The following is a 26,273-nucleotide window of genomic DNA, read 5'->3' as shown; positions in this document are numbered from 1 at the left end:
GTGGGGGGTATGCCCTGTACAGTTACGCAGGGGAGATGGCTTTAAGACTCAGAACTCCCAGCCATTACCAGAGTCTTAAAGCTGTTTCATGAGTCCAACCCTTCAGCTCAGATTCCCCAGTCTCTCTCTGCTGCGGGCCTACCAGTCCCTGGGATTGGTGTAGGGCCGTTGGGACTTCTGTGCAGGACCCTGCCACTAAGCTGTGTACTCCGTGGGCTACCGCAGAGGAAGAATGTGCAATGTCACAGGTGCACTGAATCCCCAAGGGACGCTCTCTGCCGCAGTGCTGCAGAAGGGTGTCTTCCAACCTGCTGAAAATATGGCTGTACAGGGCATGGAAATTTCCCACTTCTGTGGACCTCCGCCTGCTGCCATGGGCCATTTCTAGCTCCAGGACAATTAGCTGCAGTATGCGAAAGGCTGTCATCCACGCCAGATACTGAGGTGGGTGCCCGGGACGTGGAAGGCACTCCCCACTGTGCTCGAATTTGTGGCTCTCACTGCCAGATCTGCAGCCGTTTCTGGGTTTTTAAACTAACCCGCCGCCACATGCCAGTCCCAGGTTTCTCCCCACTGCCTCACAGTTGCTCACTCTATTCCAAATGCAGACTCTTGGTTTCACCAAGTGCACAGTCACTGTCGATGTAGTGGACCTTGTCCAGCCAGTACAACCCTGGAACTGGTTTTCTGGAGCACTTTATCTAGTGTTTTTCACAGAGAAGTATTTTGCTGTCTCTCTTCATCTGCCATCTTGGATCCGCCTCATTATTGAAGGACAGTTTTTCTCTTTCGGTACCTTAAATATATCATACCACTGCCTTCTTGCCATCATAGATTCTGATGAGAAATTGGTACTTTACCTTATAGCAGTTCCCTTGTATGTAAACAAATCACTTTTCACTTGCTTTCAGAATTATCTCTATTTTTTGGTAGTCGACATTCTGGTTAGTATGTGGGTTTATTTGGATTTACTCTGGAGTACGTTGTGCTTCTTGAACATGTACATTCATGTCTTTCCTAAGATTTGGGAAATTTTTAGCCATTATTTCTTTGAATATTCTTTCTGTCCCTTTTCCCATCTCTTCTCCTTCTAGGATACCCATGATGCCTATGTTTGTGTGCTTTGTGCTGTCATCCAGTTCCCTGAGACCCAGCTCAAAATTGCCCATTGTTTTCTGTTTGATTTTGGATGTTCTGTCTTCTAGGTTTCTTGTCCTTTCTTGTGTCTGTTCAAATCTGCTGTTGTATGCCCCTAGCATATTTTAAATCTCATCTATTGTGCCTTTCATTCCCATAAGTTCTGTTATTTTTCTTTGCATGTTTTCATATTCTTTTCTTTGCTCACCCAGTTTCGGCCTAATATCCTTTATCTTCTTGAACTAGTTTGGGATATTTGTTTGAACATCTTTAATTAGTTGTTCACATTCTGCTATCTCCTCCAACTTTTTAATTTGCTCCTTCGGGCCATATCTTCTTGTTTCTTGCTATGGCTTGTAATTTTTTCCTGGTACCTGGGCATTTGATTATGTTGATGGGATAATTCTGAAGGTCTTATTCCCTCTGTTGCCTAGGATTTTGTTGTTGATTGGATTAATGTTAAATTTCCCAGCCAAAACAGGGCCAGAGTCCCATGCTGGGGGTGGGTCAGGAAAGCAGCTTCCCAAAACTGCACTTTTCCAGCCTGCCCAGCGGCTGGCACTCTTCAGAAACCTCTTCCTCACAGCACTACACAGGGTATTTTTAGTCTTGTCTGCTCCACTTTCTGATGCAGGTTGGAACATTGGCCGAGTGGGCACCTGTCTGGAAAGAGCCAAGGCTGTGGGACCCAGTGGTCCAAATTCGCCGAAGAATAACTGGCTCAGAACTTTGCCTTGTATCCCTCTGTTCCCAGGGAAGATGGCTTTCCCTGCTCTCCCAGTTGGCAGCTGCCCACAGCAGCCTCCAGGCAGGGACCTGACTGACAGGAAGCTGCTTGCCTAGAGGGTGGGGTGTGGTGCGGCGCCAGGTTCTGCAGATGAGCGAATCACTCACCACAGTTGAGTCTTCATCCTGTTCTTCCCCAGATGCTGCACTGCAATCCGCTGGTCTCCAGATCCTCAGAACTGCTCCTTCAGACAGTTTTTGCCTGTTGTCCTCTAGCTATTTTCAGGAGAGGAGTGAGCCCCGTCTCTCCCTATTCCACCACGACCTTCCCTTGGAATGCTTCCTGATGACTGTCATTGACAGATGTCAGATGTCTGCCCGCCCCCAAACAGGACTGGAGTCATGTGGAAAGGTTTAATTACCTGCTTAAAGGATCTCGATGGATGGCTTCTGCAGCACTTGAAACCACTCGCCATAGGTATATGCCACATTCTCTAGTACTAGCTTTATCAGTGATAAAGGCCTTCATCTGCTTATGCTTTTCCCATATTTCTCAATTGATTTAGGCACTGGAGTTCTCCAGTTGTGATGTATTTCAGATCAGAATCACTTGGAGGGCTTGTTAAAATGCAGATTGCTGGGTCCCACCCCCAGAGTTTCTGATTTGGCAGGGGCAGGCTCAAGGATGTGAGTTCTAACAAGTTCCAGGTGAGGCTGAGGCTACTGGCTACATTTGCACACCCACGGAAGCACTTGGCTGAGAGAGTGCTATTTATTGGTCCCTTCAAGCTCTAGAAGAACTGAATGTCCTCAAGGCTAGCTGAGTCAGCCAAGCATCCTTTGCTAAACTGGGACTGGCAAACATTCTTTGGTCAGTATGAGTAACTCGTACAAATCAATATCCTCTTCTAGCCCACGGCCATGGGGAAAAGCAAATGGTTATGGATTTTACTCATTTATTTCTGCTCTCAACAGAACACAGGATGAATCAATGCCAGCATTACACCATCAGCCCTGAAATGCTGATTTTAAAACAGAATCTAAGAGACATGAGCAGTTCTTTGATAAAACTTTATGCAGCACTGTGCACAAATGTTTAATTGGAGCTTTTTGAATTCATTAAAATATAAAATATAGAAATTTGCACATATTAGTGAACAACTTGTTGAATCTTCACAAACTACATCAGCAAAACCAGTGAAATCAGCACCAAAACCAGAAACAGAACATTTAACTCCCAGAAGCCACCCTCATGCTTAAGCACTATCCTGAATTCTAACTGGATAGATAAGTTTGAGCTGTTTTGTATTTTATTTAAATGAAGCCATTCAGCATGCATTCTTTAGTCCTAAAGTCTGTTTTTTTTCAACTACTAAATTCTTAGAAATCACTTTAGCCCACTTGTTTCCATCCACATTGAAACTGACTATTGAGAATTAACAACTGACAGCCTTGATGCATATAAGCCTTTTGAAGTAGCTAGAGGCAAATATAGATAACTGTTAAAACTCAACTTGTTTCTTTGATGTTGATGCTATGTTTTGCAATTGTATAATCTTTACCTTGTAATTGGACAAAAAATTCTCCCTGGGACAACCTGCCATCATACACATATCCATAGATGCTACCCTTATTAGAACAAAATGGTGGACATTGGCTCACTACTGGCAGATTATGTAAATACCAAGCTATTTCAATAGAAAATCCAAATGTTATTTTAAAGACCTCTTCCAGTTTAAATCCAGCCACTCTACTCCAAAGTAGCGAATGGGAACCATACATGATTGTATACAAATAATTGAAGTCTATTCCAGCAGGCCAGACTTAACTGATCAACCTGTAGAGCATCCCAATATAGAAATGCACACTGATGGAAGCAGCTTCATGGACCAAGGCCTTCAGAAGGCAGGATATGCAGTGGGAACTCTTCAGGCAGTATTAGAAAAGTGGAGCACTATGACCAAGTACATCAGCACAGTGGGCAGAACTTACTGCATTTACCAGAGCCTTACACTTAGAAGGGTGACAGGTAATATATAATGATCCTAAATTTGCCTTTAATATAGTTCATGCTTATGGAGCCATTTAGAAGGACATGTTAAAAGAGGACTTTTAACATCTAGAAGAAATCAAACATGCAGACATAATTCCAGCCTTACTAAAAGGTATAATGCTACCTAAAGAAGAAGTGATAATGCATTACTCCATTCATCAAAAAGGGGAAATAGAGTACATCAAGGGAAATCAAAAGGCAGATTTAGAAGCGAAAGCAGAAGCCAAATCAAAAGTTCCGGAATCATCATTAGTTCTTTCCCTTATAGTGGATATAAAATTAAAAAGTTTTAACCCCCACTACTCAGCTTACCCTTACTCAAAGCAACTGAATAGGGCTTTGCTTTAGAAGATACAGATGCTAATTATTAACCTAATTTCCATTCAATGAACTCGGTCCTCACTTACTTACATCAGATACCCATTATGGGAGAGATGCTACATATCAGTGGCTAAAACAACTACATAATGGGACCACAAATGTAAAAGATTCTTTAAAAAGTGACTCAAGGTTGATTAACTTGTGCTAAAAACAATCTGAAAACCGGGATTCCGCCCCCTACAAAAAGAGTGCAAGCAAGAGGTGTTACTCCAGGTGAGGACTGGCAAATAGACTGCGGTCATGCCAAAAGTTTGTGGAAACCATAAATATCTTGTTTTTGTAGATACATTTACGGGATGGGTAAAAGCCTTCCCTTGCAGGACAGAGCAAGCTACAGAAGTTGCCAAGGCACTCCTGAAGGAAATAATCTCACAATTTGGACTCCAATTTTCAATACAAAATGACAGTGGAAGAGCCTTTATTTCAAAAATTTCACAACTATCAGGAGCTTCAGATATACACTGGAAGCTACATGCATCTGGGAGGCCCCAGTCTACTGGGAAAACAGAAAATGAATTATACATTAAAAAAGACAATTTGCTAAGCTCTGTCAAGAAACAAATTTTTCATGGGTTAAGGTGTTTCCAGTAGCTTTAATGTGGGTAAGAATAGCACCCAGCAGCAGGTTCCTTTTGAGCCCCTTTGAGATGGTATGGAGGAGGCCATTCCTAAATCAAGGTGAATTCCAGGACTGAACAAGTCCAAGAGTTAGAAACAATAAAATCTATTCTGTCATCGGGAGCTACAATAGAAGCAATTCACAAATATTGAATTGTACTACAGAACTACACATGTCCCTTTACATTGTTTTAAGCCAGGGAACTAGGTTCTTCTGAAGAAATGGAAACATCAACATCCAACAGACCAATTAGAACCAAAGTGGGAAGGTCCATATGAAATCCTACTAACTATCCCACTCTTCTGTTAAATTTATGGAAGTAAAACCATGGATATATCATTCTAGAATAAAATTAATACCCCCTAATCCATCTATCTCTTCCTTCTAGACCTTTTTACTGGGCGATCACTGAAAACCAGATTGCCAGAAACACCCGAGAGAGGGAAGCATCTGATGAACCACTGTAGTCAACTATTGATGGGAACCCCTTAAAGACTTGAAATGTATCTTCGAAAGAGCAGATAAATGAAAACTGTTAACAAATCTAAAATTCCACACATTATAGCATTTGTTCTTGCTTGGTTATTAATTCTATTTAAAATATTGTTATGTATATGTTACGTAAGGATGGAACACATTCACTTGTAGTCAGTAGACATATTTACAATGATAGTTAACTGATCACAAATTTCAAAATTATAATTACAAAATGTATTTGTGGCAATATATATTCATTCTACATCCCTATTGCAATATATCCCAAGAAACTATTAATGTCTTTTTACAATGGGCACACTCTTATGTTAGTTCTGTGAATCAGATTGTTGGCTATGTGGTCAACTGCTTGTATCTAGTGTCTCTGAGCTACCCTGGTGGATATCACCCCTCCAGGGAACTGATTGGAAAGAACTAAGAAAATTCATCAAAAAGGAACAAGAACAAAACAAGGTCTTAATTACTATAAACATTACAAATGCTGATCGCAAGAAATGGCCAATTGATTCAGAATCCCCTGGGCACCAAACTTCCTTCTCTTATAACTCTAGAAAAAGTCTTCCAATATGCAAACCAATTAGACAATCAGGAAGAGCATTTTACCACTAGAGAAAAGGAAGGACATTTACAACTTTGGGATGATGTAGTATAGTTAACGCCAGGACATGGACAACCAAGTGAAACAGCCCCTCTTTGCTAGGAACAGAGAAACCATTCACAACGACATAACTCACATAACCCAAGACATATGGGATAGTTACTAAAGGAGCAATGTGACCCCAGCTATAGTTTTAAAAGTGAATAAGTGGTTTGGAACAGATTGGTATAACAGACCAGGTGGTATTAAGTTGTTCCTAATGGAACCCAGTGGATATGTGGCACCTTTATGGCCTTGGTTATCGCAGGCTGGACAGGCTGATGTACTTTAGGCCTACCCTGGGCCCAAAGAAGTAGACATAAAACCTTATCAGCAGCAGCTAACTTATTATTAAAAGCCTAAAGGGCCTGATCAATATTTCACTGCTACAATCACATAGCTACTATATTTTAACCTTCATTGGGTATAGATGATGTTATACATAGAATAGAAGCTTTAAATATGTTTACGCACATACTTTAAATAATAGTTTAAACAGTATATCCCTTTAAATATTGAGTTGGCCTTATTGTAAAACTTATTTCAAAATTGAATGGCTTTAGATACCCTAACAGCATCCCAAGGGGAAATCTGTACCGTAAGTACTGAATGCTGCACTTACATTTTCAGAGTCATCTGGAAAATAACTCAGGTACTTGTTTTAGTCTGCTAAAGTTGCTGAAATGCAATAGACCATAAATGGGTTGGCTTTTACAATAGGGATTTATTAACTTACATGCTTACAGTTCTGAGGCTGTGGAAATGTCCAAATCAAGGCATCATCAGATGATATCTGGACTCTTCTGTGAGATGGGCATGTGGTGTCTACTGTCTGCTGGTCTCTCCCTTCTCTCCTGGATCTCATTGCTTCTAGCTTCAGTGGTTTCCTCTCTTTCAGTCTCTCTCAGCTTTTGTATTTTCTATTTTATTCTTATAAAGGGCTCCAGTAAGAGGATTAAGACCCACTTGGACACACCTCAACTGAAATAACCTATCGAAAGGTCCCATTACAATAGGTCTATACCTGCAGAAATAGATTCACTGTAAGAACATGATCTTTTCTGGGGTCCATAAAACCTCCAAACCATCACAGTACTAAATCATATGACAAATCAAGTCAATGCAATAGGCACTAGTCTTCCCTGCTTTGATATATTTGATCTATTCAGTTGGCTTCCTTCAGGAATCAGATCATGGTACCACTCTATACTACAAATAGGCTTAATACTATTATTCATAATCGTTATAAGTATACTCTTTAAAACCTGTCTTTACTTTTTTTCTCAGCACTATAAGAACAAGATGACAAAAAAGGAATTAATCCTCCAACCAGCACTCAAGCTGAAACTTGCTATAAAACAATATATTCAACTAGAATCATAAAAATTCCATTCTTCGTACACCTAAATCTGGTGTCCCTTGTCAGCACAAAGAAACTGGAATGGTCATCACCCAAATATCCCTCAAGATTGAGGAACTTACAAATAAAAGGGAAGAACTGAAGCCAAGTATTGAGAATTAACAAATAACTGACAGCTTTGATGGATGTTAGCCTGTTGAAGTAGCTAAAGGCAAATATCTGTAACTGTTATAACTCAACTTGTTTCTTTGATGAAGAAACATAGCTGATGCTGTGTTTTGTAACTTCTTAATCTTTACCTTGTAACTGGACAGTCAAGAGTTAAATCTTTATTTTATCATACATGCCCCAGCTGGACTTTGTCAGTTCATAGTAGTCCTTAATGGCCTGTTGCATTTAGCTTAGTCTCTTTACTTATTATCTCGTGTTAATTAAGCAATTGACATCCTTTTAGCTTAGCCTCGTTACTTATTATCTTATGTGGATTGAACTATTTACAACTCTACTGTAACCTATAAGTATTACCACAGCCAGACTCTGTCAGTTCCTAATGGCCTGCTTGGTTTAGCTTGGCCTCTCTACTTCTCGTCTTATATTAATGAAGCAATTTAGGGCCCACTGTAACCAATGCTTACCCCAGTCAGCTTCTGTCAGTCCCAAAGAGCAGCCTCTGGGACCCGCACTTACACACTTCCAATTGAACAAGTCACTCAATATCTCCCAACATCCCAATGCCACTATCTCCATCTCCCTTTGTTTGAATTTCAAAAAAAAAAAAAAAACAAAACCAAAGTTTCTCCAGTTCAGGGGAGAAAGGGTGTGGGTGCAGATCCGAGGTACTGACCTTCTGCTCTCCCTGCCTTGCGCAACCACAATAAAGGCTCCTTCTCTCTTTGAAATCCTGGTGTCTCAGGATTGATCATTGAGTGCAACAGGCAACTTACCCAAGTCTTGTCCAGCAACACCACTGGCCGTCCCCTACCCAGTTCTTAGGCCCTCCCTCACAGGACTGCACCCTGCCCACCCAACACTTTTTTCCAACTTCTGTACACAATGTTCCATCAGCTCCAGTCTCCTCTCTCCTCGTCAGCAAGCCAGACTTTCCTTTCTCCGGTTCTTTCTTCAAGCTTGTCCCCCAATCAGAAATGCTTTCTTTCCTCCTATCTGCTTAACTCTTGGCCAGAACAGGCTAGACACCCAAACACACCTGCATCTCAGAGGCTTATTCCTTGCCCTGTGGGTTTGCAGAGGATTTTGCTCCCTACAGCTCCTTGGGGACCTGGTTTTTACATGGCCTCTTCAGGCCCCATGGCAGTGCAACAGAGACTGCAGAATCACACATGGGCTTGTCACCACCTCAGCCCACAAGTGATCCTTGTCATTTGTTCTGTTTCATGGGTCAAAACTAGTCAGCCGGCCCCTCTTAGCTATAAAGGGCTGGGAAACTTTGGAGGAGCAGAGGGATATTTGGTGCACCTCATTCTTGAACGCCAGATCATGTCTTACCTTTGCACTTGCACACTTACAGTGCTCCCTCTCCTCTACATTATTCTCCAGAATTCATATTTTGTACACCAGCGATTCTCTACTGGGTGTGGGGGGAGATTTTACCTCCCAGAGGATAGTTGACAAAATGCATGGAGACAGTTTTGACTGTTATGACTGGAAGTGTGTGTGTGGGATACTGACATCTAGCAGGCAGAGGTCAGGGGTCCTGCTAAAAATCATCAGTTTTCAGCCCCTCACAACAAAGGAGTACCTAGCCCAAAATGTCAGTAGTCCAACTTTGCTGTTTTATAGGTGGATAGGTCTTGTGTTAGCCCAACTAGATTGCAGCTATGTGGGCAAACAGTCATGGTGGGCAGTGGCCCCTCGAGTGGGCCCCATGACACTAGAAGAAATGAAGCACAGAAGTGAGCAGGTTATGGGGCAGTGGAGAGAATGCTAGGGGACTGAGCGATATACACAATCTTCTTTCCAGCCTCTGAAATACAGATGACAGCAAACCCAGGCTGGGGCTTCTCTGGAGGGTTCCTCACTTCACACATGGCCAAGGGCCCTGGGCTTCTGGGAGGAGTTGGGGGCCCCAGGAGTGTATAAATACCCACCTCTTGCAGCCTGAACCTCACTTGTTTCTTTGGCACTGCTTGTTCTGGCGTGGGAGCTGAATAGAGGTGAAGGGATCCAAGTTAGCAGGCGTGAGTCATCGTTCTTCCTGTCCTTCCAAGCAGACTGGTTGCTGTGGTCCGGCTGTCCCCAGCATTGCCTGAAATGAGACTCAAATTCTAATTCCAACTCTGCCATTTTCTGCTGTGATTTTAGACAAGTCATTTAACAGCCCCCACAATAGATTTGGTATCTAAACCTGTGTAATAATTAATTGACCTCTATAACATTTATATCCTCCCTAAATAAATACATATTTTCATATATCTTCTCCCTAAAATCTTAGGTGCTCAGAACCCATTTTCTGTTCCTTTTGGATTTAATACAGCAGTGGCTATTCCTGTGCCGTCTACTGGAGCGGCCTGCTCACCCAGCTCTGAGGGAAGGTTATCACAAGATGCCCTGAAGGCAGCAATGAAGAGATTGCTACAAATTCTGAGAAATGATGGATTGTGGCAGTGAGGAACAGGCCTAGATAAGATCATTCCTTCATTCATTCCACACATATTTACAATGCTCCACAGTGTCCCAGGCACTGCTCTCAGCACTGGGAATACAGAATGAAAGGATCAAAGGGATCCCTGCCCTCACCCAGCCCTCAAGCCTCCCACTTCACCTGGCACTGGGCAGGGACCCCGTGGTGCTCGGTAGTCCTCACTCCGTGGTAATTCATGGTAGAATTGGAAGTTGCAACTTTCCTCCAAGAAAGTTGCTAAAGGAGCAAGCTACTCTCTCTGTTTTCTCGTGGCACAGGGGAGACAGGAGGCTGCTGTGGAGGGACAAGAAGGGGCACGGAGAGTATATGTGGCCACGTGAGGGAGCCCCACATCCAGGACCGACTGTGCTGTGTCTGGTGAATGGATGTTTCCTGGGCCTGGTTCAGACAGAGCTAACAATGTCTGGGAATAAAAGCTGCTTTTTCTCTTTCCTCCCCCAGGCTGCAGCTGGGGAAGGTGGAATTGGTTTAAAATGACTCTGCCTTAATAAATCTCATCTTGGTCTGTGTGGTGACTTGGCCTTGGGTGCCTGGTAGGATTTGGAAATCCAGTTCTGGACCGTACAGCTTGAGTCTTGACTTTGTCAGTTCCCATCTCTAAGAATTATCTTCAAATCTGCAAATCATAAAACTAGGACCAAGGGGCTGTGCCTGATTCTAGCCAAGCCCTGAGGCCCATTATCCAAACTCCTCTAGGCCCTGCCCTCCCACCTACCCAGGAGACCAGGCAGTAGGGATACTGCAGAGGGGCCAACTCAGGTAGCTCAGGGCCGTAGAGGAGCCTGAGGACTCACACCTGCACCACAGTGGGTCCCGCCCCCACCTCAGTGTGTTCAGCAAGGCAGAGCCAGACACACCTGGAGGACAGGTAGGGCTGACACCTGGCATGTGGCAACAAAGGAACCTTCTCCAATTGTGCATCAAATATGTACTAAGCAACCAAATAAATCAAGTCCCTGCCTTTATGGGGTTTTTATTCTAGTAGAAGGAGATAAGCAATAAATGAACTACCCAGTGATAAATGCTGTGGAGAAAATCTACAATGAGGCACCTTGGAGAGGAAATGATGGAGTTGCCACTTTATAAATGGGGATCAGGGAAGGCTTCACTGAGAAGGAGAAACTTGAGCAGAGATCTGAAGAAGTGGTAGGAGGAGCCAGGTAGACACCTGGAGGGGATGACAAATAAAAGTGCCCTGAGATGGGAGGGTGTATAGCATGTTAAAGAAACTGCCAGAAGGCCCATGAAAGAGACAGGACCTCCCATAGAGCAGAGATGCCCTGCTTTGCAAGGATGATCAGCAAGCTATTTGTTGCTCAGTTAATGAGGACCATATAACTCAATGTAGGATGAAACCTGCCTGAAGAAAGGTGACAGGGAGAGCAGGGTTTGCAGAGGAGGCTGCCACAATGGAAGGGGGAGAGGAACGAGTCCAGGCGCAGAGCTGGAGCTAATATGGAAAGCCTCGGCCATATCAGAGTGGGATGTGGGCTGATATGGCTGGCACATGGATTGATGAGAACTGAAAGGTAAGGCAAATCTACAAAGTTGGGCACCAAATGTGCAACTGGATAGCCTTCTTAAAGAACAGTAACAAATCATAAAGTCTGGCTTGATCATACAGGCAGTGGGGTGGGGATGAGGGTGGGGTCTTTCAAGGCTTCTAAGAAGTGCTTCCATAGGTGGTTCACTGAGCCTAGCCACAGGCAGAAGGAGGGCTTGAGGGAGGGAGAAACTTTTAGGAGACCAGGTAGGAAGTGGTTGCTGTAGTAAGGCCTGAGCCAGAGCAATGGGTCTAGAAAGGTGATGAATGTGAAATCCATGAAGAGGGGTGAATGGAGGGGTTGGTGCCTTGTGTGTGCAGCGGGAGGGAGAGAACTGGGGGCAAGGTTCAGGAATCTTGCTGGAAAGGAATTTATTTTGCTGCACCTATTATGCCCCCGGCTCTGGTGCTGGACGTTCTACATGGATATCTAATTTAATTATATTGACAACCCTGTGATGTGGGCAGAAACATTCCCTTTTTAAATAAAGGACGTAACTGAGTTTCAAGATGAAGGAACCTGCTCAGTGGCATACAGTGTGGCGATGGGCACCAGATGGGCAACCAGGTCTGTGGCTCCAAAGTTCATGCACTTCTCGCACTGTGCCCTGCTATCATCCCTCTCCCCAACAGGACTCTGCACTGCTCCCCAAGCCAGGGTGGTTGCAACCCCACCCATCCTTCTGTCAATGGCTGGAGGTGAGAAACTAGAATTTTCCATGTGAGCCCACATTTCTCTCCATTCATCACTCCTTGTTGCTATTTCTGCCCTTGCCCCAAGGCCCAGGCACAGTAGTACTGTGGAGGACAGCTCTTTGCTTTAAAGCCCACAAGAGTCATCATCTTTCAAAATTACCTCTTTTCCTCTGGGAGGACAGATACAGTCAGTGCAGAAACTTTGGCTCTCTTAGGAGTCTGTTTAGGCAAAACTTGCTGGGTGGGTGCAGGGAAGGTGGGGGTGTAATTCTGACCTCAGGCAGGCTAGAATCCAGCAGATTCTTGTGGGAGGTTGGTCAACTTCCTTCAGGTTAGGAAAGAGGGACCAGGAAGTCAGTCCAGGGATATTGCCTCCTGTTCGGATGAACAGATAAACCAGCAAGTTAGGCACCTGCCACCCTCGGCTGCCCTCGGGGTCTGAGGAGAGCAGCTGTGGTCCCACTGTCCTCTAACTTCCTGCTCGGGCCCTTGGGCCTCTAGACCTGGTATTGGTTGATTGTAGTTTTTTTTTTTTTTTTTTTCCCCCAACAACATAACTAGAGCTGTAGCTGGATTAAAATATTCCCTGCACCACCCTTTAACTAGACAAAATGAAGATATTTTACCACTTGGCATTTCCTGTTACCAATCTGGAAAGTGGTATCAGAAGTCTGTATATTCAATTCATAAGAGAGATGGAAGGGGTTCTTTCCATGTTTGTTGCCACCTCCCCCTTTTCTCACCCCTGCCAACTGGGTGAACTCAATGACCCAGGCAACCTCTGGCTGGGGCGAGCAAGGGGGAAGAGTAGAGAATCCTCACCTTCCCAGATGACTCAGAACCAGGAAAAGATGAAGGGGCATTAGCCACGAGTGGTACTGCCCAGATGGAGGCTGTGGAGGTTTGGAAGATTCTGGGGCTGCTGTACCTTAACCTTCCCTGCCCCCTCTCATTGTTCAACACAGTCATTAAAGTTGAGCTTGAAGTAGAACATGAATTTTGCTCAGCTACTTTATAATTTGCAGCGTTTTAACATGTACTGCATTCATGCCAGCCTGATGTACTTTGTCTTAACCTTGTTAATTTGGTAATACACCTAGCAAACCCATAAATCTCTGGAGTTTACTGAATAGCTTTTCACTGTAGTTACCAAATTGTGTTTGCCATCTCCCTCAATCTTTTTGTATGCATATTTGAAACATTTAAATGAATGATAATTTATTATCATTTTACATCCTTGGAGAGTGGAAGGGGTAGAGAACAGCTTTGAGGGCTGAGATGGTGCAAAAGCCCTTGCACCCCCCTAGAGTGTTCATGGTGCTGGCAGGACCAGTGAGGCTGAAGGGCACCCTGTGGGTGCAAACTGGCCTGGGGACAGGAGTGGCCAAGGCTAGGGCTTTGGTGAGTAGGAGCTGCATTGTATTTCCTGTTTTCTCAGGATTCTTTGTCTGCCTAGGGAACTAGGAAGGGAATCTATTTGAGCATCTAATTAAAGTTTCCTGTTTCTAATCTTGTGCTGCATTTGTACAAATAGAAAAAGCACTAGAAATGCAAATGGAAGCTGCTTCAACAATAAAAGGCAGTGGGCTTGTGGTAGACACTGTCAAGAGTCTGAAAGCTAAAATGGGTTTCTCAAAAGATGCACTGCGTTTTTCTCTCTACAATTACAGGGGATGTTAGGGAGTAGAGGCTGGATCACAGATTCTAAAATAACCTCCTGTCTGGCTTAGTCCAGCTGGCCTTGCTGATCAGAGGCAGTGGGGCCCAGGTTTTTCTGGGGTCTTGACCACTGAGCCCTGGTCATCTGGCTCGTGTCCTGGGCTAGGGCCATCATGGTGAGCCTCAGGCCAGGCAGATCTCTGGATAACCTTTTCCTCCAGAACAATCTTTGTCATGACTATTTATCTGGGAATGCAGTGTATGGAAGGTGTTCGGTGCAGACCAAACACAAGTTCTAATTCATGTTTTTCCTAGTCTTCTCTTACCCCCTAAAATCATAGCATGTTGAAGTACTGCCAGTGACAGCATAACTGTTTTACATCCGTCAGACCTAAATTTTTGCAGAATGACCCACACTGAAGACGATCAGAGGCCCTAGTCCTCCCTTCCAGCACAGTAAGGTGGGCAAAGATTTTTGAAAACACTTGAAGAGGGATTCTAATCATGGGTTTGCCTTTGAGCAGGTGCTTTAATCTTTCCAAGTCTTAGTTTTCTCATTTCTAAAATAAGGATAACTTTTTCATATAATTTTAAATTTAATTTATGAAACTATACAGTCCTGAACACTCAAATATGAGTGGTCTCCCCGCCAGCACTAGCTCTTCAACTCTGAGAGCAGCAGTTATAAACTGGAAGGAAATGTCAAAGAGAAAAAGTTACCCAATTTCACCTGACATCACCTCAGAAACGGGCACTGTCTACTTGAGCCTGCAGAGCGCTTACTGCTCTGTCCAGATGGACACTACAAGTGCTTACTGGAAGGGACTGATGTGCCGTCTCTCCTAGGTCAGGGGTGTGTGGGGTGGGAGGAGAAGAGGTGCAGCCAAGTTTGCTGAGCATAACCTTCAGGAATAAAAGTGGAGCCCAGAAGGGAGTCAGAAAGGAACAAATTAACTGTGAGATGGTATTTATAATAATTTTGTTGTTGTTATTCCATTTGCTTCCCTATCATGATAGATAGAAAAACCTTTAAACCAAGAAGGCCCTAATTCTGGGAGTAACAAGCAAATGGGTTCTAGGAAGTTCTTTTATACTTCGTAGCCAGGCCTGGGTGGACAGATGGACTCAACAGATTGACCAGGGAGAATAGGCCCCATTCTACCTTCGCAGCAAAATGAAAGACAAGGCAATTGGCATGTTCCTACAGTGAAGTTTGACCACATTTGTGGACAGAAAAAGGCTTATAACAGCATAGCCACTATGATACTTAGACTCTCACTCGCAAAATCTCTTGCCAGCCTTTTCTCAACCGATTCCTGAAGGCATCCATTGTATATAACAAATGATCTTCTCTAAGTTACGTATCTTCCTTTGGAAAACTGAAAAAAACTCACTGAAACCACTCGTATTCTGTGGTTTGGACAAGGAATCCCAGTTGAGAAAGGCTTGGGATAATGAAGATTTTTCCAGACTTAGCTAACAAATGTCAAAGACCCCAAATCTGCCACAGTGTTATTTATATGACATTTATTCCTTAGCATAGCTCTAGGGACCTAGTAGATGCTCATTAAAATTCTGTTGCTTCAACATGAGAGGAAAAGCCTAACACAACAGGAACCTGGTTCAGACAGAGCACTGACGACACCATCCCATGGACACACACTTACTTGGCCATGTGTTATTTTACACAGGTTGCTGATGTGTTGGACACATGTGAGCACTACTTTACATAGGTTTCTTATCAAGACTGTCTACTCTTCCACTCTCGGATTCTATCTTGCTCTCATTCTGTAGCTTCACCTATGGGGAGGGCGGGCGGAGTGAGCTTCTCATGTAGCATTGTTCTGCTTGAATCTAGTGAGAACAGGTGAATTCCTAGATATATTTCAACCTGCAATCAGGAAGAGCTCATGATTTTCCATCCACGCCAAGCAAACAAGAATTCAGCCTTGAGGACGGAAAAGATCCGAGTCCTCTCCAAAGGTGTACAGAGTTGGGAAGGTCTTTGACCCCTAAACTTCTGCTCTATTGTACAATGCTGAGTACTTGGTAACCTTTAAGGTTTAAAATCTTGAAGTAGATCTCGACAACTGAATACATCCAATTACACTGACAGAATTCAAACTGTTCCCGAGCATAACTGTGTACTCCCTCCAGATGGAAGGCTCTAATGAGAACATGCAAAAACTATTCCTATGAGAAAAGTCAAGTCACTTAAATGGTAAAGGCTATCACTTATTGAACACACATGAGGAATCAGTATGCTTAAAGGGTTTTACTTCTTTTAACTCATTTAATTTTAACAACATAGGAGAGAGGGACAATTGTTACCTCCCTTTAGTTGACTTGCCAATTTGATACATCTAGGATTGGTGGAGCAAGGTTTCAGACCAAGTGAGTCTGGCTCCAGAGTCTGTACTTAATCAGGAGGCTGGTGACCGGACCTAGAGAGGAATACATGTTTTTTAAAGGTTACTTTAAAAATCTTAAAAAAAAAAAAAAAAAAAGCAAAAAAATAATCCAACATTAAGACTTAAAAATACTTCAAAACCCTTATAAAAGTCTTTAAAAACAGCAAAATTAAGACTGTTGACTCTAAGACAGCATCCAAGGCTGAGGTATGAAGCTAACAAGTACACCCCAACCGTGTGTGTGTGTGTGTGTGTGTGTGTGTGTGTGTGTGTGTATTTTAATTCACCATTATATTCACCGTTGCTTTTTTATACATCGTTCCCCTTTCCAAACATCACTTAACCCTTAGGCAGGGGTATCAATTGGGGAGAAAAGAAGCACTAGTTCTACCACTAGAGTCTCTGTCTCCTAATGCTTATTTTGGATATGCTGAGCTCCCTGCCAACTACTGCTGAGCATCAATAGTCAAATCTGCCAACAAATATAAATTGTCTAAATCTATAAGATCCCAGTTAAACAGCTTAGTATAACTAAGTGGAAAAAAGAATACCCAACAATGGCAAATAGCAATCTTAGGATAAAATAAACCAGAAAAGCAAAGGTTTGAAAAGCAATGAAGGGGAAAAATCTGCTCTATGAAATAACAGCCTCTTATACATTGACACATTACATGAGTACGTTAAATCACAAAGGCCGTCATACCATTTTGGCATTGTGACCACATCTGAAATCAGAGTATTTTCAATTCTTAGAAGGTGAGATGTGAAGTGAACCTAGGAGTGGGGGCAGAAGGCATTAGTGAGACACAAAGCTTGGTTTATGCCAGGCGAGATGCAGAGAGCAACTAGAAAGACCTATAATACAAAGAACTCATCAGGGCACAGGGGTGATGGTAGCAGCCTCAAGGCAGAAACCAGAAATAGGTTAATTATTAACAGAAAATTCTTAGAAAAATTGAGTCAGGAAGACACAGCTTTCTAGAGTAGTAGGGCTAAAGCAAAAGTTTTTGTGTTATTCCAGCCAGAACGAGGTGGGTGCAGCACTGCCCAGGTGTATACACTCGCATCTGTCCTTGCGCACCCTCCTCTTACCACCACCACCACTTCTTTTGTGATGACAAGCCTGAGACAGGCATTAACCCTATTTTACCACTCAGTTCAAAGAAGACTCTGAAAGGCACCCACATTGTGCATATTGTGTAGGCGTGTATGCAGATACCTACATGTAGGCCTGGGATTCACACCCAACCCCTAAACACCTAAAAGCGATCTCTTCCAAGTCTGTGGAGGTATTTCTCAAAAGCAGAGCAGTTCCCAACAGTGACCTAAGTTTTTCACCCTCAATTATCAAAGGGATAAAAATTTCCATTTTTATTCATTAAGACGTGTCCAGTCTGTTTTAAACATCCTTCTCAATCACGTTGACTATGTTGCCTTGTAGATTCCAGCCCAACTACAAGAAGGTCAGCTGCTTGAGGCACAGACTTCCCCACCCTTCTTTCCTTGTGCCCCAGCGCCTGTCAGAACCCGAAACACAAAGTTTTGTGCACAAAATGATTGTACATCCAGCCCCAACAATGTGAATCTCTTCAATACTTCCTCATTGCTCGGCAGCCGTCATAATCAGAAAAGAGGCGCCAATGCCACCCAACATTTCTCATAAGCTAGCCGGACAAGGCCTCTGTTTGTTAACAGTCGCTTTGTCTCAGTCGGCTCTAACATCACTGGGTGGATACAAAGAAATGACTAAGTGACAGATTAGAAAGAAAACACTCTCACCAGTCTTAGAGTATGCATAATTGTCTTCATTTAATTTGAATTTTCATATGAAGTATTTCTGGCTCCAACACTTAACACCGAAACAGAACATGTTCTTATCCTACAGAAGACCTCATAATGGTATTAACCACTAAATGCAGGCAAGCCCTGGAACTAGAGGGAAAGATAATGCTTTTACTTATTTAGCACATGTGCTGCTGGCTCTATGAAATCAATTTCTTCATGAAACAAAAATGAACCAAGATAAGAAAAATGAATTTTTAAATTTGTTTTCCTCAGTGGCAGAATTGCAAAGCTGTTTTGATATGGGTCTCCAGTAGGTCTAAAATACTGCTTTTGGAGTTGTAAAAATTTCATTACAGAAACACACAGAATGGACAGAGGACAAATAAAATCACATCAGTTTATCATGATGGCTTTAAACATATTCTTTGCCTTGTTTTTCCTTATAAGAAAAACCTGAAGGATCAAAATGGAAATCCAACAATCAAAACACAATTATTTTAATTGTTGGAAACAAAAAACCTAAAAGGAAAAGATAAAATCAGAAACCTGGTACACTTGCAATGCTGTCTCTGAAGAAGTTTGTGCATTGTGGGTATTTTGTGTTAGTAGGAAATTAAAAATTTCCAAAGGCTGAAGGAAATCCAAAACATTTTTTATAAAAACAAACCGTTGCTCTTCAATGTCTTTTTCCTTTGAGACATAAGCAGCTTTAAGAAAGGGGGCAAAAACTATCATGGGCAACACGTTTTTTATCTGAAATACTTTGATAGAAAATTGGCAAATATGGAACATGGTTTAAAAAGTGTAACTTTGCAAGTTTTGTACAATTAGATTAAAGCATGGACATTTCCTACTGCTAAATGCTTAGAGCCTTAAATTGTTTTTAAATATGAAATCTCAAATTGTTTTAAATCTTAGGGGAAAAGCCACTTCTAAGACATAACAATATTAATGTAACAGAAGTAATAAGCAGATAAACAGGCAGTGCTAAAGAAAAAAATAATAAACACTGTTAAAAGCCAGGGTTGTATTCCAGTTTTTAAAAAGAGGACAACTACTGAAGTGGATGACAATGTTCAAAACTATTTAATGTTCTTATGAAAATGTTACTGATACAACAATTTTAAAAGCACTGTGAATGAGCACGTTCAACAGCATTTCCTTTCAGTGAATTTTAAATTACACATGATCACATTAAGGATTGCATTCACCAAGGATAGTTCTAAGGTATCTAAAATATCTATAGTAAAGATTTGGACAGAGAAAGCAAGGATACAATTTGTTTCTTATAAAGAGAGTCACAATACAACAAATACACTCACATTATAGCTAAAATTATACTAGTCGCAATTTTTAATCTTACAAAATAAACCTGCAGTATGTAAAATGACACTACATCTTCTTCCAAGCCATTTATAAAGAATGGCAGTCTGTTATTAGAAGCCAAACCCCCACCCCCACCCCGCCGCCCCCAAAATAATAATGTAACTGATCCATGCAGTCTTTAAAACATTTCGTGGCAAATGAAGTATATGCTAATTTTCATAGAACAGAATTTTTGGTCAATAAGGACATTAAAAGACAAAGAGTAGGTAAGGGATTCCTGTCATTAGAAATGCAAAGTTCATAAAAAATTTCAATACTTTTTAAAATATCTTTTCACAGAATACTTTTTGGTGGTTAAACACAAGAAATATCTCTATTAATTAATTAATGGTATGACCAGGTTAAAAAATATAAATGGGTTAAGATCCTTTAATATGACTGCCTCACAATCTTCTTTTGAAGGTCATCGATGAGTAACAGATTTTCTTATAGTGACGACTGAAATACTTATTGTTTCTTATATTCACATATATCTGGATTTACTCCTTGATAAGCTGTTTTTCTGCTTCTAGGGAGGGGGTAAGCAAACTGGCCCACCGGGCAAACTCTGGCCTGCTGTCCGATTTTGTAAATACAGTTTCATCGGAACACAGCCACACCCATTTGTTTACATATTGTCCATGGCTGCTTTCAGGCTATAATGGCAAAGGTGGGGAGTTTCTAGAGACCAGATGGTTCCCAAATACTGAAATAGCTACTACTTATTCTCTGCAGAAAAAGTTTGCCAACCTTTGCCTAAAATCTACAATGATATGTTTCCTTACTTTTATTAAGAGTTTGCTTTCTCTTTTTCTAATGAATGTATGTAATCCATCTTTTTTGTACTTCATTTTATTTGCTGTGCATAACTTGGGAGCTTAACATAAAAGCTGAGTTTTCATCTTTAGTATCTTTGGAACAGAAGCATTCTCTCTGTTCATAACTTGTTTCGTTTCAGGTCATTTGAGGATTTCTCCAGGAGTTAAATTATCACAACAAGGATGTAACACATCAACAGAATGTTCAGAAGACTGTACATCTTATTTTATCTTGAATAAGAAGTTGGATAGGTGTTAGCAAAAAGAATAACTGAAAATTAGATATACTTTAAACACCATTAAATCAGGTAAAAACAGCTTCAGAATTTTCAAAACACACATGTACATAGGTGTACACACATCTCCAGAGTCACCCTCCCACCTATCACAAACTAATAGCTATAACATAACCAATGCATGTTTATTTTATAAATATATTACTGTCTATATAAATATTGATACATCCACAAAAGACATGTTAAATAATATTTGTACAATTGATACTACTTTAGTTTTTTTTAAACATTACACAGTCTATTAAAATAGTCAAAATAATTCTTTAAAAAATACCATAAATAAAACCAGTGAAGAGTTGCTTTCCACTTAAGTGGTTCTAAATCTTATCATTGGTCATCCAGTCCCCAGACTTGGTCATCCACACCTCCGAGAAACACAGTTTCATCAGGGAAATGTTAGCCATCAAAAGCAACCCATTTTTTAATACTTCATAACAAATATGTATGTTTACATATATAACACTCTTCAATTATATTAAATTTTATAATAAATGAATTTTCATAAAAACACAAAGCTCAAGTCTCCACCAGTACCAAACATTTTATACTGGTGTGCATTTCTTTCAAACGTTTAGGTCAATGACAAATCTATCAGGATACAGAGTTCATAAAAACGAGACTAAAAACTTAGGCATCACATGCAAGAAAGGAGGAAATACTAAGGGCCAGAATTTGGCCATTTGGGTACCATTCCCTCTGTACTAAGACACAGAGACAATGGACTGGCTAATTACTGTGTAAAGTACAGTCAACTGTCAATTATTCTGGGGCAGAATATTCGAATCGGAATCCTTTTTCTTCTATCAGTTGACCGCTTCTGGCAATTGCACTACTTAACTAACATACTTCTCTCTGGTTACTTAATAACAAGTTTGGTAAAAGATTTGATTAGGGAGATTTGGGCTAAAATGAAGGTTTGGGACCAGCTGTGGATTTAACTTAACGATGGACTCCTTTTACTTATTGCTTTGGATAATTAAAAATTTGCTGTACCTCAAATCTGCCAACTGGCTTATTCTTAGGTTCTAAAAGCAATTTGGTGCTTCAAAGTAAAGGGATAGATTGTCCTTTTGACATAAGAAAGCTGCTATTTCTTAACTCACAATTAGTCATTACTGAAGGATTTCATATGGCTAGTTCCGAGATGACCACTTCAGTAAGGGTGGCGGCTGGCTACGTTATTTTTCCATAGTTTAAAATCAATGAAGCAATACCAAATAGTCAATCGGTTAAAACCATTAGAAGGCCAAATTAAAAGTGTGATATACATTTCACCTAAGCGTGATATACAGCTCACCTAAGATCTCATTAAAATAAATTTAGTAAAGTTTGGCAGAACCTTCAAATAATTAAAAGTCTACGAATGAAGAGTACAGAAGCAAAACCTACACGTCTAATTTAAAGGTGTGATTTCGTACTAAAAAAAGTCTTAAAATACGACTAAAATAAAAGCTACCGTGCACTTGTAACCCTATTTTTGGCACTGGTATAGCCTCTACATTTAAACTTGTTCTACAGATAGCGACTGACAAAATCAAAATCAAGGAGAACAATTTTCACATGTGAGTAGGGTCGCTCTCAGACAGACACCACTTGAAACGGCTTGTGTGGCACCCCTCATGTTACTTCTGGGTACAGATGAGTACCGCACTCACCTCAAAAACAACAGAATTGTGTAGAACACCACTTTCCTGAATTAAGTTTGCTGAACACGGTTCAGATTATTGGATATGTCAATATGCATAATGCCTTTTAGAAGCATTTACTGTATACCCAAATCCTACTTCATGCAACACATGGTGTCACATAAGTAGAGAAAATGTTATCCTAGTCAAAGGTGCTTGGACATTATTTTCAGGCAGCATTTTACCTTTATTTTAAGTTCACACTAGATAAATTTTAGGAGAAAAAATGCCAATAAATTTACTTAATATATTTGAATATATTATATAAAACTAAGACAGACACTTTTGTTTACCTAAATGGTTACTTTTATTTTCTACCCTATTCTAGACCTCAATTTTACTTTAAAAATTTGTATTTAAATAAGGGATAAAATGTTGCCCAAAAGTCTAATCATAGTTACACATTTGTGTTTTAACTAGATCTACAAATCAAAATAGTTCTTAATAGTTAAAAAGATACAATTTGTATCAACAGTAAAAGGTACTTTCTGGTTTTTCAGGGCTTTCTTTCAAACTGTAGCAAGTAGAATAATCAGAATAACCAGGATACCTAGGCAGACTACAGAAACAGATCTGAATGATTCTGTTACACTAAGGAAAATTCAAAAACTGTCCAAGTATGTCAGTCACACAAACGTCTGCCAACGATTGCAAAATCTATCTTTTAACCAACAGAAATGTATTCGCATCTAGCAAAACCCATGACTTTGAAACCAGAAATATCCCTTACTAATACCAGAACAGACTTCAGTCTGTATCTAAAACTACACTATTTGTGGCAAGAATCTGGCCTTAATAATATAACAGGCCTGAAAAACTACCTTCAGGAAAATGGAAAATATACAGTATCTTACAAAAACGTTAAGTTACCATTTACAACTCCTCCATCACCATCTCTATAGTGCAGTATCAATAAATGTTGCATATCCTCAACACATAAAATTACCTCAGGCCAGTCTTGATAAATAGCAGGAAAGCTGAAGAGTATATTAAAAATAAAAGTTGCATTGAGAATAATTAGATTCATTAAAAACAGGTGAGTACTGCAAAAGGGTTATTTTATCCAGTATTGTTGTGCCCCAAAACAAAAAAGACAGACACATTAAAAATACAGGTTAATGGAAATCTAGGAATTCAATTCCATTTCTACTGTCTAGAAGCACATAATAGCTGGATAACAAAGCTCTAAACTGTAACAGTTACGGCTTTTGCCTTATTCATAAAAAAAGAAATGGAAACTTTTTTTTCCATTGATTGCATCTGCTTTCCTTTAAATCAACCATATTAAATTAACAAATTACTTAACAACAACAAAAAAAGTGCCATATTGTAAAATCATTCAATATATACTATTACCCATTTCAACATAAACTGGTAACTTACATCTTGTTTAAAATATAAAGTCAGTGCTGTAGTATATTTTTGTTTCTATAAATAATGATTCTAGCACAAAGAAGCCCACTTTCCCCAAATAAAAAATAACTTAAAGAGCTGTAAAAGGTTCTAATTAAGCTTGGCTTGAAAAAATAGTTTGCTAGGTCTAGTCAAATGTTCAACATTCTGTAAATATTGTAATTGCTTGCAATTGATAGAGAAACATCAAGTTAATAAAACATGAAACAAGGATAAAAAGTGCTGCATATAAACCCCTGATGTACCAAAGATTAATATCAAAGTTCACAGATACATCTATTAAATCAAACTGGAAAAATTTCCAGCCAAGGATATAGCTTTAAAAAGGAAACATTAACAAAAAAAAAAAGTTTGAATGTAAAGCAATCCCGTGATACTTCCATCATGTGGGGCTGTACATACAGATTCCATGATACAGTATTTCACATAAATGGATACTATATAACCTCCTTGCTGAGAAGGAGATCACATGTGCTATTGTAGCAAACCTCCCTCAGCATTTGAGCTGAACAAAAAACTACTCAACACCACAAAGATGCATCATCTTTCAATAACCCAGCTGTGATTTCTCCACTAAAATGGCTGCAGCCAGCTGCTGGGCATCTGTCATGTGAGGATTCCTTTTCATGACAATTCTCACAAGGTCGGGCGGGAAGATGTTGCACAGGTTGACATAAACCTTTTCTCGGTTGTCTTGGTACCTTGGAGGATCTTGTGGCATTCCACAGTACGGTATTCGCCAAGTCGGCTCTTGCTGTTCAGGTAGACTCTGGAAGGTGAACTGCTCATAACATGGCTGAGTGGAGCTATCGGGCAAGGAGTAAGTCTGCCGATAGCCATATGCATCGATCCCGTAGTTCTGCCTATCCCAGCCTCCCAGCCCTTCCTGGCGGGAATAAGGCTTTCTTTGTCTTGAAGGAGAACTGTCATAGAGCCGAGAATCAGAAATGCTGTCTATTCTTGTGGCCACTAAGGACCTCCCTAGGTGTGGTGCCTTAGAGTGTGCAGAACTTGGTGGAGAGGGGTAATCACCAGGACAGCTGGACCGGGCACCCACAGCTGGGTGCTGCAGATGCATAGCCAAATGTGGAAGAGGAGGCTTGTGATGGTACTTTGGTTCTTCATGACTGTAACTTTGTACTCTGGTTAAGGGGTCGTGGAAATTCTGCAGGAAGGGCTGGGAATTAAGGCGGCTGTGAGGGTGCAGGTGTTGACACTTCAAATTCTCTTCTAATTGTGGGTCAGGAGAGCTGACATAGGACCGGTCATTGTACCCTACATATGAGTCACTGCTCCCACAGCTCATGCTCCCTTCACTGCTGCAGTCAGAAGCTACAGAACTTATCCTATAATCTGTGTCTAAGGAGAAACGCCTTTCAGGACTTCGTGGGCCTGAGATACTCAGATTTGAATATGCATTCAACATGGAATAATATCCAATGTCTACAGGTGAGTCACATTTTGGATACTGTTCATAAGGCATTGGCGTTCCATGATTTTTGGTTGCCATCATCACTGGAGGATATTGTCCCTGTGGTCTTTGATCCTGAGGTGGAAAATGAACTCCAGATGGAAGGCCATTGCTTAAAGATGTAGTGCTTTGGGGTTTTGCAGTAGAAGTAGCCGGTATGCTAACTAAGGAAGGTACAGACCTGGTTTCCAATTTGTTTTTGGTGGGAAGCTTTTCCTCTAGGTCTTGGTAGACCTGAGTCCTTATGCTTGGATCCGATTGCCTCTTTGGAGCACCTCGTTTGACATCAGAAGTGCTATCGGCCTTAGTGCTACAAGGTACACTGTTGCTTTTCACCAGTCCTCCTTCATTTGCAGTTTTGGCTGCTGTATTTCTAGACATGGCACGAAGTTCATCAGCCACTGACCGCTGAGGCTGACTGCCCCTTTCAGGATGGTAATATTTGCACTTGTGTCCATAGGTGCACTTCTTTCCTATGAAGAGCAAAATTAATTAGGCAAAGGAGCACACCACCAGATGCTGAAAATTTTAGTTTGGCACTATCATTTTAACTCATGAAAGAAACAAAGGCACAAATGGAAGATACGCTAAGTGTGACTCTATTCCTCATTCTTCAGAAATACCACCTTTCAGTCTTCTTGCTTCCTATTATCAAGAGCCGTAAGAAAGTTGGCCAGATAATTATTAATCTCTGCTAGAGTTTTTGGCTGATACCCCATTGTCCCTGACACACACCCACCTCTTCTCTTTCAGAAGGACATTACAATCAGGTAGGAAATTCTCTTTTGAAGAGGAACATGCACTGCTGTAAAGTGATAAAATCATGCTCATCTGAATTGTAACTAAATGTAAGAACCCCAAATTTTTATCCACCTGAAAACTAACTTGATGTAAAATTAACTGAGTTCTTGAAACTGTGCTTCAATTCAGGAAAATCCATTTGCATCGAACCCAACTAGGTAAAAATAATCCTTTTTCATGGCTACCCATTTTTTTAAATTCCATTACCATCAAAAGAACCATGTACTGTGACCATCCAAAATTTAAAATGTTTATTTTTA

General features: G+C 41.0%; 2 protein-coding genes across 5 annotated transcripts in view; one reads left to right on the top strand and one right to left on the bottom strand.

The window, feature by feature from the left end:
* RDX (radixin) overlaps positions 1–5,456 on the top strand; it is a 152,276-nt gene extending 146,820 nt beyond the window's left edge. Inside the window, exons 17-18 of the mRNA XM_037841375.1 lie at positions 2,064–2,341; positions 5,305–5,456. The gene's annotated coding sequence lies outside the window, so the exon portion shown is untranslated. The remainder of the gene's footprint in view (positions 1–2,063; positions 2,342–5,304) is intronic.
* Positions 5,457–18,163: 12,707 nt separating this feature from the next.
* Positions 18,164–26,273, bottom strand: part of ZC3H12C (zinc finger CCCH-type containing 12C) — an 82,863-nt gene continuing 74,753 nt past the window's right edge. For all 4 annotated transcript variants that reach the window (XM_037841372.1, XM_037841370.1, XM_037841373.1 and 1 more), the window contains exon 6: positions 18,164–25,685. In XM_037841372.1, the coding sequence (XP_037697300.1) occupies positions 24,289–25,685 (1,397 nt within the window). In that variant the 3' untranslated portion in view covers positions 18,164–24,288. The remainder of the gene's footprint in view (positions 25,686–26,273) is intronic.

This window comes from Choloepus didactylus, chromosome 6 (genome assembly GCF_015220235.1).
Source record: "Choloepus didactylus isolate mChoDid1 chromosome 6, mChoDid1.pri, whole genome shotgun sequence".
NCBI classification, from domain to species: domain Eukaryota; kingdom Metazoa; phylum Chordata; class Mammalia; order Pilosa; family Megalonychidae; genus Choloepus; species Choloepus didactylus.
The sequence above is the reverse complement of the archived record's forward strand: the minus strand, read 5'-3'. Positions and strand labels throughout refer to the sequence as shown.